Genomic DNA, 15,723 nt, shown 5'->3' on the forward strand with positions numbered 1-15,723 from the left:
ACTGAAGTTTGATTATAATGATTATTTGTATTTTAATCCTGATTTAGAATGAATGGCTAATTTTTTAAAATGTTAATTTTTGTATTTGATATCAGATTGCTGCAAAAGCAAACATTTCTCTTCTATGGCAAACACGAGGAAATCTGCAGATGCTAGAAATTCAAGCAACACACACAAAGTGCTGGTGGAATGCAGCAGGCTTGGCAGCATCTATAGGGAGAAGCGCTGTTGACATTTCGGGCCGAGACCCTTCGTCAAGACTCACTTCTCTTCTATGGTCAGGTTTATATTTAGGTTCTTTTGCCTTCATTGAAAGTTACATAAACTAATTCATTTAAAAATTCATGCACCAATCAGAATGCTGTTTCTGTGCTGTATAGTTCTATGACCTTTCAATCTGTGCCATGATATAGCCACAACAGAATGCATTTGTGAAGTATTTAATGGTGAAAGGCCAGGAAAATAGTGTTCCAAATGGATATAGGGACCATGTGTAAAATCACCTAAAATAAATATTGACAAGTACTAAAGAAAAACCCTTGACCTGCAAATCTCCTCCTATATCTCTCAATCATCCACAAGGGTAAGACAGTATTTTTTCTATTCTTTTCTTTAATTTTAAAAATTCTTTTCTTTTGTCCTGCTGCAGCCAACTATTCCCACTTCCCTTCTCCCAACTGCCTTCTCGAACTATTGCAATTAATGAAGCAGTCCTACAGTATTACTAGCATCCAGATCAAGAATGTGGATGCATCTATTCAGAATATTCAGAGACTTGGATTTGTCATTCCTCTGTATCTGTAATCCTTTGGAACAGTAAGAGACATTGGTGGGGTGTAATGATGTATCTTACAGGTGGTTCATTCTGTCAGGATAATGTATAGACTGTAGAGCAAGTAAAAAAATTTTGGCAGAGAACATGATGCAAATAAAATAAATAGGCTGTTTTGCTTTGGATGATATCAAGATTCTTGTGTTGGAGTATCAAAAGGGGAGTTATTAGGACACTGCGGTAGTGCAGTGGTTAGCACGATGCTATTACAGCTCGGGGCACTGGAGTTCAGAGTTCAATTCCAACATCATTTGTAAGGAGTCTGTACCCCTGTGGAATTTGTGGGTTTTCTTCGGGTGCTTCAGTTTCCCCCCACACTCCAAGGACATACTACTTGTAGGTTAATTGGTCATTGTAATTAGGCTACAGTTGAATTGGGGATTGCTTGGGCAGTGCAGCTTGAAGTGTTGTAAAGGCCTACTCCATACTTTATATCTAAATACTTACTACAGAATACCCTAACCTTCACCCTTTTCTTTCAAGGACAGTATTGATTTGGCTGGTACATTTAATTTTCTTATCGAAACAGCTTAGTGGATGTGATGGATTAGTCAATATAATAAAGACTGCCAGGAAGACGTGGTTAGACTCTCTTGTTGGAGATGAGTATTGCCTGGTACAAATGTTATTGAAGCCTTACTATGTTTTAAGGTTTTGCTTCTTCATTATCGGAGATGTTGCAAGCAGAACAACATAACAATCAACAAACATCCACACCTCTGGATGAGCAGGAATATCATTGATAACCAGCTGAATACAATCTGGACTACAAATCTGCCCTGAGGAACCCCACCACCAAACATCCTGGATTTTATTACAAAAAAATACAATTCATCTTTCCATGTATGAAAAAACTTGGAGAATTTTGTCTAATTCCCATACATTTTTTTTTAAACTGAGGCTAAAGGAACAGTCATTTTTGCTTCAGTACTGGAATTCAATTTTAATCAAAGCTGTATAAAGGTTTAACAAGATGGATAGTACTAGCAGAAATGACAGTGTGCATCTTTCCATAGGTTATTACTGGTTCAAAGGAAAAGTAAACCAATGTCAATGTCGTCTCCCAGGCCAACATCTTCAACACTGAGATTCTAGTTACACACATATTGCATCAGTGGGAATGCTACATCAATCACATGCCCAACACTAGTCTCCCAAATTAAACATGTAGTCTCCACTACAAGCTCTGTCAAGAGAAGAGATGATCAGGTGGACGGTAGAAAAGATGTAATGATATCCTAAAATCTCCTTAAACTGCAGTTTCAGAATCCCTGGCTCAGGATCAACCTAAAATGGAGAAGAAACATTCAGGATGAAGAGATTTCAGTTCTGTATCTCCTCATAAGACAAGCTCACCATGTAAGAAACTCAGGCACTCCATGTAAAGAACTGAAGGAGTGAACCATTTTACAACTACCCGTTCATCTGCCTTGTCAGCCATCTCTTTAATGTTTAAATGTTTAGAAATACTTCAGAATGTTATACATTTTTGGGGATTTGAGATTTTCATTAAGTAGCTTGTGTTTTTTTCCCCCCAGTTTTTAAAGTTTTGCTACATTGTGCCACAAATACTACAAGCACTGTAATTAAGGCCATCTCTGACTTACTTGGACAATCATAAAGGCAGCCATTTCAGAACTGTAGCACCTCTATACTTAATATTGGATAAGGCTGGATAAATTTGCATTATGGGCCAAAATATGAGCTACTATGTATTTGACCATTAATTGTGAATTGAAGTGTGGTGGCACAAAACTGTAAATCACAACTATATTGTAGTAATTTAGTAAAAATGGAATGGAAATTTAGTAGCTTAAGCTGTCAGGATCTTCTTCAGATTGCATTCTTGGCTTATTGAATAGTTTATTTTATCAGTTCAATTTTACCTTATCACCATGAAGAGAATTTCTGACATTGGGTATATTTGCTGTTATTATATGAAGTGTTATTGAAAGCAAACTCAGGGCAGCAGAATCCTTTTTTAACCTGGAGATTGCTTGTTTATCTTAACAAAGTGAATGATACTCACTGGTAGGTGTCCGTGGAGTTCTTGGAATGTCTAATTCATTTTGCTGTTCACTTCTTTCTACAACTGGCTCTTCCACTACACTTATACTGTTACACTGCATGATATCTTGGAGCAAGTTGAAAATCTCTTCAGCTCGTGCACATTTGAATGCAAAAATTCCTGAAGAACAAGGAAAGGACTTTAGTAATTACAGCACAACCAACAAGATTCTGAAAAGTCAGTGACAAATTAGTTAACTTACACAATGTTACATACTTTTCATAATTTATAGTTCTATTTACACCCTTACATTAATTGAACAGAATGCAAAGCTTTCTTATGTATTACAACATTCCCACTTCTTAGAGCTTTGATTCCATACAGAGATATGGTCCAAGAGTTTGACTAACCTTCTAACGTCTGATCCTAATTCCATGAGTTGCTAAGTCTTGACAATAAGTATTGACCAACTAATATCCGTCGGGGTCCTTAATTAATGTATTTAATAATTAACACTATATACACAACTGGAAATAAGGAGAAACAATAAAATGTCCTAAGAATGGAAAGAAATACATCAATGGCTGGTATTAAGAGGGACTGTTGGAAAAGAAATGCTGTTTACACATACAAATAACTCTAAAGTTGTCCCAAAGAGATTACGAACAGAATACACAGGCAGCAGTACCAAGTCTCTTCAGTATTGAGTCTCTTTACTTTGAACAGCAGAGGGAGCTTGACTTACCACTACAAGTACAGATAGATACTCAAGGAAGTCCACCATTCACAGCTTTTTGGTTTATTCTTCCATTGTAAGCATTAGGTTAGAGTTAACATTGTTGTTAATTTAGGTACTGAATATTACAAGTTACTTTCTTTCTACATACTGTTATACTGATACCACAGAATATCAATGAGTGTTTGAATTAAGCTAGACATTACAGATTGCTGTTAAACATACTGCATTGCTTTGCTAAATGGAGAACCAAATGATGAAAACCAAACATTGAAGAATGTGTCCAAAACTACAAATTGTTTCAAAACAAAGACATAATAGAGTCGTAGAGAAGTACAGCACAGAAAGAATACCTTTGGCTCATCTACTCTGTACTGAATCATTTAATTGTGGTGATGTTTTTGAAGCAGAACTATCTCACAACCAATGGCACAATTAAAAGCAAGTTAGCATAATGTTAGTGACATGGATTAAGGAGAAATATTAACCAGAGATCTGGCAAAACTCCCTCCTGTGCATAGTATTTGTAATGACCTCCTAATGAGCAGCCCGGAGTTTAATATACCCAAAGTAATGGCTTCACTAAGTGAACCTTCACCACTGTCCTAAAAAGAATGTGCTTGGATTGTTGTTTAGATAAAGAATAATGACTGGATCACCTTAAGCATTTGTCCCACATATCTTGTCATACCATGAAAATTACTATAAACCTGAAGAACACTTTCACGATGTCATATATTGCCTAATACAAACTACTGAGCATCTCCTGCATTTCTCTTAAATAAAAGATTTTTAGTGTTTTAGTTTGTTTTCAGGATAATGGTTTAGCTGATCTCACAGTATTATAATTAGCCTCAACATTCCTTTTATCCACTGATCTTTGCTACTAAAGCGTTATGGTAAAAGGAGCATAGTCACCTTATACATGTCTCCATCAGGTTTTTTGCTACGACTTTGCCTTATCACAGATATTTTCTGCCATATCTATCCCCCCCACCACCTTCCCAGCAACTTCAGAGCACTCATTTTAAACAATCTTTACTGAAGTAAAGGTCCCTGTGCCGAGGGTGCAGCAGATGCCGTTTGGAGGGAGCAACTGAATGAGGAGAGAGTAACAGGGCCCGCGCCCTCCCCCCAGTATTGGCCGACAAAAGTTTGGCTCGAGGGGTCAGCAGTCACTCCCCACGGAAGGACTGAGTTTGAGCTGTGGCTCTCCTCGATGCTGACGGAAGATGTTTTTGAAATTCAGAGGCTTATGTGAATATTGGTGAGAACTGTAGTTTATATGGTCTCCTTCAGTTTTCTGTGTTTTTCTTTCTTGTTGCCATTTTCCGGGTGGGCGATATGTTAGTTTTTGTGCAAGGGAGGGGTTAGGGAATTGGGGTCTGATGTTCTTGGTGTTTTTCCATGTGGGCGATCTATTAGTTTTAGAACATAGAACATAGAAGTCTACATCCATTACAGGCCCTTCAGCCCACAGTGTTTTGCTGACCATGTAACCTACTCTACAAACTGCCTAGAATTTCCCTACCACGTAGCCCTCTTATTTTTCTAAGCTCCATGCACTATCTAAGAGTGTCTTAAAAGACCCTACTATATTCACCGCTACCACCATCGCTGGCAGTGCATTCCACACACCCACCACTCTGTGTGAAAACTTACCTCTGACATCCCCCTTGTACCTACTTCCAAGCACCTTAAAACTATGTCGCAGCCAATTCAGTCCTGAGAAAAAGCCTCTGATCAATGCTCCTCATCATCTTATACACCTCTATCAGGTCACCTCTCATCCTCCGTCGCTCCAAGAAGAAAAGACTAAGCAAGTTTTGTGTGCAAGAGAGGAGGTTGGGGGTTTGACGTTATTGTCGCTGTTTGTTTTTGCGTGGGAGAGGGTTGTGAGCTAGGGGTTTGATGTTCTGGCTGCTGTTTTCCAGGGGCATGATCTGATTAGCCAAATTTAAAACATGTCCTTTCACAGACAGGTATATCACTACATCTATGACAAAGTCTCTCATGGCAGGCTGGACCTGAAGAACAAGTCATATGGGACCCATGGCGAGTTGGTGAATTGGATCCACAATTGGCTTGGTCATAGCAGATGGGGTAATGGTACAGGGGTGCTTTTCTAACAGAAGATGTGTGACCAGTGCTCGTGCTCTTCCGCAAGGATTAATGCTGGAACCACTGCTGTTTGTAATAGATATTAATGATAGAGACAAAAACTTAGATGGGTCTGATTAGCTTGCAAATGACATATTAATTGTTGGAGTTGTGGATAGCAAAACAGCAGGATAGATATCAGTTGGAAATTAGGGCAGAGAACTGGCAGATGGAGTTTAAGTTGGACAAATGTGAGGTGAAGCTTTTTGGGAGGTCATACGCAAGAGGAAGGTATGGGGTAAATATGGAGTGAATATACCCACAGGAGCACTCTTGTGCAGGGGTATCTTGGGGTACAAGTGCAGACCTACCCGAAAGTGATACACAAGAGGATAGGGTGGTAAAGAGGGCAGAGAGCAGACTTGTTATCATGGATCAGGGATTGGAGTACAAGAGTTGAGAAGCCATGTTACAGTTGTATATAACCTTGGTTAGGCCACATTTTGGGTATTGTGTGCAGTTTTGATTGTCACATTATAGGAAGTGTTAGCTTTGCAAGAGTTTCACCAAGATGCTTATTGGATCTGATTAGACTATGTGCTATAAGCAGAGATCAAAATTCAAAATAAATTTATTATCGAAGTACATACATTACCATATACAACACTGAGATTTGTTTTCTTGCAGGCATAGACAGTAAATCCAACAAACAACAGAACCAATGGAAGACCACACCCAACAGGACAAAGCTTTTCTTCCCCCGGAGCATTAGAGGCTGGGGGTGGGGAGAGAGGGGGTGACCCAACAGAAGTACATAAAATTATGGGAGACAGAGATAGAGTAGATAGACTGTGCCTCCCCCACCCCAAAAGGTTGAAAGGTCAATTATGGGCATAGGCTCAAACATCAGATACGCAAAGGAATCTAGGAGTCCTCGTACAAGACTCCTAGAAAGTTAATTTACAGGTTGAGTTTGTGATAAAGGTGGCAAATACAATGTTGGAATTTATTTCAAGGGGAATAGAATATAAAAACAAGGAGATAATGCTGTAGCTCTATAAGACACTAGTCAAGACCACACTTGGAGTATTGTCAACAGTTTTGAGCCCCTTATCTCAGAAAGGATATATTGTCATTGGAGAGTCCAGAGGAGGTTCACGAGGATGATTCTAGGAATTAAGGGGTTAACATACGAGGAGCACTTAGCAGTTTTGGGCCTGTACTCACTGGAATTAGAAGAATGCAGGGGGGGGATCTCTTTGAAACCTACCGAATGTTGGAAAGACTAGATAAGGTGGATCTGGAAAGGATGCTTCCTTTGGTGGGGATATCCAGGACTAGAGGGCACTGCCTCAAAATTGAGGGGCCATCTTTTAGAACAGTATTAAGGAGGATTTTTTTTTTAGGCAAAGAGTGGTGAATCTTTGGAATGCTCTACCACAGACAGTGGCTGAGACCAAGTCCATGGGTATCTTCAAATCGGAAGTTGATAGATTCTTGACTGATCGGGGCATCAAGGGATATGGTGAGAGGGCAGGTGTATGGGGTTGAATGTGACCTGGGATCAGCCGTGATGAAGTGGCGGAGTGGACTCTATGGGCTGAGTGGCCTAGCTCCTACGTCTTATTGTCTTATGAGGGGAGGAAAAGTTTTTTTGCACAGAATCATAGATATTTGGAATGCCCTGTCAAGAGAGGTAAGACAGCAAAGAGACATTTAGATGGACAGATGAATAGGCAGGGAAGAGAGGGATATGGATCATATGCAGGCAGACGGGAGTACTTTAAATTGGCATTATGATCAGTTCAGACCCACTCCTGCGCTGTACCATTCTATTTTCTATGAGCACAAAAGTAATTCAGCGCACCAGAAAGCATTAGTGGTGGATTTAACACATTCAAGTAAACTACTTTCTTTAAAAAAATACTCCCTCTTCTGAAGGCATTTACTTTCTTTCGGTTATCCATTTGCTTGGTTTGCTCTTCACAATTCCACTTGAATACCAGTGTCAGACAAAATACAGCAACATAAAACATCCCTGTGGGTGATCACCCCACCAACATAAATCATCAGAAAGGCAGCAACACCCATCCTCCCAGGATGGAGGCAAAAACGGTCATCTTTCTATGGAAAAGTACTGCTTCTAGTCAACATGCATACAGAAAATTTTCTGAAGTGGTCCAGATGTATTGCCACCATAAAAGGTTAGGGAGACTAGCAGAGAGCAACTGTGAAAATAAGAATGGCAGAGTACAGTAAAATTCAGATAATATATGATCTGTTTTTTAGGAAACCCTGACTGTCCTGTATCTGCATCATGCTCACCTCAATACAAAGCAGTTCCTGATTACCACATTCCCTTGGAACTTAGAGATCTGAATTTACTTAGAACAATACCGCACAGTATGGGCCCCTTCGGCCCATGATTCTGTGCCAATCTATATATTTTTGTGCTTCCTTTAAAATTACTGGATTTGTTGAAGGATTAATTATACTACTATATTTAGTATACTGCCATATTAAATATTTATTATCTTATTAGAAGAAGTGAAATAAAAATGTATTGGGAATATGGAAAATCTATCAATCAGGCAACATCTGAGGTGTACCAGTTTTACTGCAGTGGGAGATGAAATTCTATACAGATAAATGTAAAGTACTGCACGTAGGAATATTTTGTGACACTTATTCATTGAATTGTGCTGAAACACATTAGTCAAGATGGCGCTCCTTCAGTCGACTCCTTCTGGATAGATCATGAAACCATATATTTTACTTCGTTTATGTATTTTACGTTTGTTTTTCATCTTGAATGTGATTCTGGAACCGTTGAAGCCTGTGATTTGCAGTTTGGAGATGGTTTGTATGCTTCAGTGCTCTGCAGTCTCTGTGAGGTTTCTGGGAGGGAGAGGCAGTGTGAGCAAACCTTGTGGTGAGAAGGCTGTGGGAGAGAGCGCAAGCTGATGTCTGACTCCATTTTACCAATTAAAGTGATGAGGGAGATTGAAATATTGAGGCAAATGTGGAAGTTGAGTGCCACTACCTGCCTTTTTTTATCACTGGGCGATCGCTCTGCTATGAAGAAGGGAGACTGCCTCTTGATCCCTGTTGAGAATCGCTCTGCTAGAGAGGGAAAGGCCTGCCGCAGAGTCCAGAGAATGTTGCCCAGGTTTTCTATGTTTAGGATATGGAATTGGACTATTGAAATTTTCTTCAGTCTTATAAGTCTTTTATATTGTGTTTTTCGCTCGATCTTCCTTGCTTCTTTGAGTGTGGGGGAGGAGGATTTGGGGGTTGATGTGCCTGTTCTGTTTTTGTACGGGGAGGAGGGATTTGGGGGGGGGGGGGTCGATGATCATGCTGCCATTCTTTCCTCTTCTTGGTTTTGTAGCTACCTGGGGAAGAGGAATTTCACAGCTGTATACATTGATAATACAGTGAACCTTTGAACCGCTGATGCGCAAGCCAGGCCTGGTATCTCAGCAGACTTCATGTACTACGTCCAATTCAGAGTCACAAACAACAAAGCCAACAGGACGTTGAAAAGTAAAATGCAAATTAAAGGAAGCGATGAACAAATGTCAGCGTCGGTGGTTGAGAAAAACAAAGGAAATATACTATAACAATCGGCACATAGTGAAACAATGATGCTGATCCATGGTGAAGTCGTTCATTGATTCTATAATAGATTTATTCAACATTCCAGCAAGAAAATGAATCTTTGGTTGTACATGGTGACATATGTACTTTAATAAATTTACATTGAACTTTAATGTCAAAGATCTCTGAAAAGATTGGGGAAATGCTTCAGCCAAATATACACAAGAGGCCATTTTATAGAACTATACCAGAAATTAGAGAAGTTAGTCTAGAATATTTCCTTAAATCAAGAAGGACAATTTAGTAAAATTGTATATTTAGTATTTGTTTCAGAAATAATTGACATGAGTACTCAATGTTGAATAAACATAATTAGTAACTAAAATACAGAAATTTTAGAACATTTCTGGGATGAATGAATAAGGATGGTCTATAAATATTTTTCACAAAACAAACTAGCAAATATGCAAAATAGTAATAAAACACAAAACATCAGCAATAGAAAATAAACCCAGTTAGAAAAGTAAATCTAGTGAGTGGTAGAACTAATTACAAATCCTCAACATTATCAAAAATGAATCATGACTATAAATTATAATCAAATTCGAACTGTGCATTTCAGAATTACTATACACCGTACTTAAGAATACTTCCATGATATCCACAAGGTTCTTTTGCTTGCATGCTCTTGTGCATAGATTGCAGAAAATAAGACAATTGTTCAAGATTCAATTAAATAAGTGACAGTACCTTGTCCAGTTTGGCACCTCCGGCCACTTTCAAAAGAGAAGAGGTTTGAATCATAGCCGTATCGACGCAAACAGAGGTAGGGCCATTTCACAGCATCTCTCTTCCGTGTATGTAAAATCAGTTCTGTATCTGTAAGTTCCATTATACCAGAACCCAGTTCGTTACCATCATCATCCACATTAATTACCTAGAAAGGGAAATATAGAGGATTCTCAATAATCTACAATTTAGGCATTCTTTGCATCGAGGGTACCAAAATAGCCATCAGCACGATTACATTTTCTTGAAACAAATTACATTGATAAATTTGGAAACTCCACCTTAAGACCATAAGACATAGGAGCAGAATTAAGCCATTCAGCCCATCAAGTCTGCTCCACCATTCCATCATGGCTGATCCTGGATCCCATTCAACCCCATACACCTGCCTTCTCGCCATATCTTTTGACGCCCTGACTGATCAGGGAACTATCAACTTCTGCCTTAAATATACCCATGGACTTGGCCTCCACTGCAGTCTGCGGTAGAACATTCTACAGATTCACTACTCTCTGGCTAAAAAAGTTCATCCTTACCTCTGTTCTAAAAGGTTGCCCCTCAATTTTGAGGCTGTGCCCTCTAATTCTGGAAACCTCCACCAGAGAAAACATCCCCTCCACATCCATCCTATTTAGTCCTTTCAATACTTGGTAAGTTTCAATGAGATCCCCTTGGTTACTTCTCATCTGTATTCATAAAGGAGGATATTTAGAAAATTTAGGGACAGGAGTAGAATTCTAAAACATCTTATCAATACAAAGGAGATGGTACAAGATGTCACAGTGGTCTTTAAGGTGGATAAACCCCTAGGGCCTGATTGGATGTATCCCAGGCTGAATATTTGCTGATTACAGAGGAGATGCCAGATGACTGGAAAATAGCAAATGTAATATCCTTACTTAAAAAGGACAATGAGGATATGCCACTTAATTAGAGGCCTGTAAATCTATCAATGGAAGGGAAGTTATTGATAAAAATTCTAAGGATTAATCTGCACTTGGGAAAGCCATTATTAATTACAGAAAATCAGCATGGTTTTGTTAGGGAAGATTCCTTCTGAAAGATTTGACTGACTTTTTTTTTTAAAAAAGGAACAAATGGTTGTGATACAAGGGAATGAAGTTGTTATCATCTATGTGGACTTGGGTAACATTCTGCAGAGGAGATTAGTTCAAAAGATTGAAGTTCATGGGATTTATGGCAAGTTAGCAGATGGGTCCAGAATTGAAAACAAAGACTGCAGATGGCAGAATCTGGAACTAAAACTGAACACTGGAATAACTTGACCGGTCAAGCAGTATATGTAGAAGCAAAAGTTACAGGTTGATTTTTCAGGTCAATACCCTGCATCAGGACTGAGTGGGAAGAAGAATGTTTGCCAGCATAGGGCAGTATGGGCATGAGATTGAGGTTAGTAGGGAAAGGTGGAACCAAATGCAGAGGAAAAGATGGGCAGGTGGAATTCTGTGAGGTGTGGGATGGGACAGAAGCTATTAGGTGAATGGTGGAAGCAGATTGGGAAGGGGTGAACAGATAGAATTAAGTGGGGTGGGGGTAGGACAAATAAACAAAAGGAAGGAAATTTGGTGAACAAGGTAATGTGTCTGGGGTGGGAACACTTGGTGAGGGTCACGTCAAATTGAAAAACCTCAATGTTCATACCACTGGATTGTAAGCCTTGTTCACCTCTCCCATCCTCTTCCTCTCACCTGGTTCCATCTGCCCAATATCTCTTCTCCATTTCATTCCACCTGTTACCTCCAGCCTCTATTCCACCCCTCTAGGTACTGCCATATACTGGGAACTTTTCTCCTTTCCCTCAGTCCTGACCTAAAACATCGACTTCCACCTTTTACCTCTACAGTTGTTGCTTGACCCACCAAGTTCTTCCAGTGTTCTGTTTCTCATTCTAGATCCAAACTTGGCCCATTAATAGGAGACAGTGTTTGGAATTTATTTATCTTATTTAGAGATACTGTGAGAACAGACCCTTCCAGCCCACTGAGTTGCACCGCCCAGCAATCCACCTATTTAACCCCAACAGGGCAATTTACGATGACCAATTAACCTGCTAACCCAGTTTGTCTTTGGACTGTGAAAGGAAACCTGTGACTGGTGATGTAAATGACATTAATGATTTGGATATGAATGTAGGAGATATGATTACTAGATTTGTAGATGACATGATGGCAGATGGAACTTAATCCTCATAATTGTGAGATGATGCACTTTGGGAAGACAAACTAATAAGGGCAAGACAGTGAATGGTATGGCCTAGGGAGTATGAGGAACACACAGGTCTCAGTGTACAAATCTGAAGATGGAAACACAAGTAGATAGGGTGATGAAAATGGCAAACAGGAAATTTACTTGTATTAGACAGGGCCCAGTGTAGAAGAGCAGGGAGGTTATGGTTATTATAAAACATCAGTTAGACCACAGGAGTACAATCTACTGTGTTTGTTTCCATATCATATGAAGGTAGTGACTGCACTAAAGAGGAAATTCTCCAAAATCTTATTCAGTATGCAGCATCTCAGTTATGAGGATGACTGGATAGACTAGGCTTGTTCCCCTTGAAGGAAGGACACCAAAATGAGATGATATAGGACATTTTCCCTGTAACTTCCGGGGCACCTAGGCACGTCTCGAGTAGCAGCAGTACTCTCAATGGATATGATTAGATATTCCCATTTCAGCCTGATACAGCTAAAAAGCACAACTGCTTCCAAGGTCAGTACAGTCAACAAAGATGTCTTAATGCATTTAAATGAACTATCGCTGCTTAAAACCAATGGAAACAACACCAATTGCAGCCACGGAGGACACCTTGGAGGAAGCACGGGTGTAGAGTGGGGTTACAAGTGCGTTTAAAGAAACAGGGCTTTAAACTCCCTATACTGACTATCTGGCTGGCAAACGTGCAGTCTCTGGTGAATAAAATCGATGATCTCAGAGCTAAGATGCTGAATCAGAGGGAAATGAGGACCATGTGTGTCCTTTGTTTCACGGAATCCTGGTCAACCCCTTCCATACCGGATGCAGCAATCCAGATCAATGGGTTTTCTATACACTGTCAGGATAGATCTATGAAGTCTCTAAAAAGCAGAGGTGGAGGAGTATGCCTCATGATCGACACTTCGTGGTGCACAAATATATCAGTGCTGTCTCAATTCTGCTCACCAGACCTGGAATATCTAGCAGTAAAGTGTTACCCTTTTTATCTAGCATGGGAGTTCTCTGGGGTCATTTTGGTAGCAGTTTACATTCCATCTCAGGCCAATGTCAAGCAGCCTTTAGATGATTTGAGCATTTGGATCAACATGCACGAAACAGCGCACCCTAACGCCTTCACCATCGTTTTGGGAGATTTTAACCAGGCCAGACTGAAAAAAAATCACTAAACAACTACCATCAACAGATCATTTGCAAAATCAGAGGAAACAACATACTGGACCATTGCTACACCACCATCAGGAATGCCTACCGTGCTATTCCATGTCTTCACTTCGGGAATTCTGATCACCTAGCTGTACTTCTACTCCCTGAGTATAGGCAGAGACTGAAGACTGCAGCACCAGTAGTGAAGGTATGGACAAGGGAAGCACAGGAGCGCCAACAGGACTGCTTTGAATTGGTGGACTGGACTGTATTCAGGGATTCATCTTCAATTCTGGATGAATACGCTGCAGTTGTTACCAACTTCATTAAAACCTGTGTGGATGAGTGTATGCCCACAAAGATTTACTGCATATTCCCAAACCAAAAGCCGTGGATGAACCAGGAGGTATGTCGTCTGCTGAAGGCTAGATCTGTGGCATTCAAGTCTGGCGACCACGGCCTGTACCAAATAATTAGGTATGATTTGCGGAGGGCTATTTCAAGGGTGAAGAGATAATTTCGAACAAGATTGGAGGCGAGATTGCTCAGTAGCGGGTGCACTTTTCGCTTTGCCGGTGGGGGGGAAGGGGGGATTGTTGCCCACTGCCATTTACGTTCGGGGGGGGGGGGGAATTTGGGGTTCTCACGTTTAACTGTCATTCATTCTTTGGGGCACTACTCTGTTTTTGTGGATGGTTGTGAAGAAAAAGCATTTCAGGATGCATATTGTATACATTTCTCCGACATTAAATTAAACCTTTGAACATCGGATGCACAGCAACTCTGGCAGGTTCTGCAAGACATTACTTCCTACAAAGCGAAACCTAATAGCATGAATGGTAGCAAATCTTCACTACCAGTTGAACTCAATGCCTTCCATGTATGCTTTGAAAGGGAGAACACAACTACAGCTGTGAGGATCCCTGATGCACTTGATGACCCTGTGATCTCCGTCTCAGAGGCCGATGTTAGGCTGTCTTTAAAGAGAGTGAACCCTCGCAAGGCAGGAGGTTCCAATGGAGGACCTGGTAAGGCTCTGAAAACCTGTGCCAAACTACTAGCGGGAGTATTCAAGGACATTTTCAACCTCTCACTGTTATGGGTAGAACTTCCCACTTGCTTCAAAAAGGCAACAATTATATCAATGCCTAAGAAGAATAATGTAGGCTGCCTTAATGACTATCACCCAGCAGCGCTCACAAGGACTCAACTCCTGCCTCAACAAGGACCTGGACCCATTGCATTTTGCCTATCGCCACAGTAGGTCAACGGCAGATACAATCTCAATGGCTCTCCACACAGCTTTAGGCCACCTGGACAACACAAACAATGACGTCAGGATACTGTTCATCAACTACAGCTCAGCATTTAATTCCATCATTCCCACAATCCTGATTGAGAAGTTGCAGAACCTAAGCCTCTGTACCTCCCTCTGCAATTGGATCCTTAACTTCCTAACCGGAAGACCACAGTCTATGTGGATTGGTGATAACATATCCTCTTCGCTGACTATCAACACTGGTGCACCTCAGGGGTGTGTGTTTAGCCCACTGCTCTACTCTCTATATACACATGACTGTGTGGCTAGGCACAGCTCAAATACCATCTATAAATTTGCTGACGATACAACCCTTGTTGGTAGAATTTCAGGTGATGATGAGAGGGCATACAGGAGTGAGATATGCCAACTAGTGGAGTGGTGCCGCAACAACAACTTATCACTCAATGTCAGTAAGACAAAAGAGCTGATTGTAGAGTTCAGGAAGGGTAAGACAAAGGAACACATACCAATCCTCAGAGGGATCAGAAGTGGAGAGAGTGAGCAGCTTCAAGTTCCTGGGTGCCAAGATCTCTGAGGAGCTAACCTGGTCCCAACATCTCAATGCAGTTATAAAGAAGGCAGGACAGCTGCTATACTTCGTTAAGAGTTTGAAGAGATTTGGCATGTCAGCAAATACACACAAAAACTTTTATAGTTGTACCGTGGAGAGCTCCAACACTGTCTGGTATGGGAGGGCTACTGCACAGGACCGAAAGAAGCTGCAGAAGGTTGTAAATCTTGTCAGCTCCATCTTGGGTACTAGCCTACAAAGTACCCAGGACATCTTCGAGGAGCAGTGTCTCAGAAAGGCAGCGTCGATTATTAAGGACCTCCAGCACCCACGGCATGCCCTTTTCTCACTGTTACCATCAGGTAGGAGGTACAGAAGGCACACATTCAGTGACTCAGGAACAGCTTCTTCCCCTTTGACATCCAATTCTTAAATGGACATTGAA

The 15,723-nt window shown here is 40.6% G+C and overlaps 1 protein-coding gene across 4 annotated transcripts in view; it reads right to left on the reverse strand.

Annotated features, from left to right (window-relative positions):
• Positions 1-15,723, reverse strand: part of frs2a (fibroblast growth factor receptor substrate 2a) — a 107,095-nt gene that overhangs the window by 12,783 nt on the left and 78,589 nt on the right. For all 4 annotated transcript variants that reach the window (XM_073059690.1, XM_073059691.1, XM_073059693.1 and 1 more), the window contains 2 exons: positions 10,027-10,213; positions 2,862-3,020 (listed from right to left, as the gene is read on the reverse strand). In XM_073059690.1, coding sequence (XP_072915791.1) covers positions 2,862-3,020; positions 10,027-10,213 — 346 coding nt within the window. The remainder of the gene's footprint in view (positions 1-2,861; positions 3,021-10,026; positions 10,214-15,723) is intronic.

The sequence above is a fragment of the Hemitrygon akajei genome, chromosome 10 (genome assembly GCF_048418815.1).
Source record: "Hemitrygon akajei chromosome 10, sHemAka1.3, whole genome shotgun sequence".
NCBI classification, from domain to species: Eukaryota; Metazoa; Chordata; class Chondrichthyes; order Myliobatiformes; family Dasyatidae; genus Hemitrygon; species Hemitrygon akajei.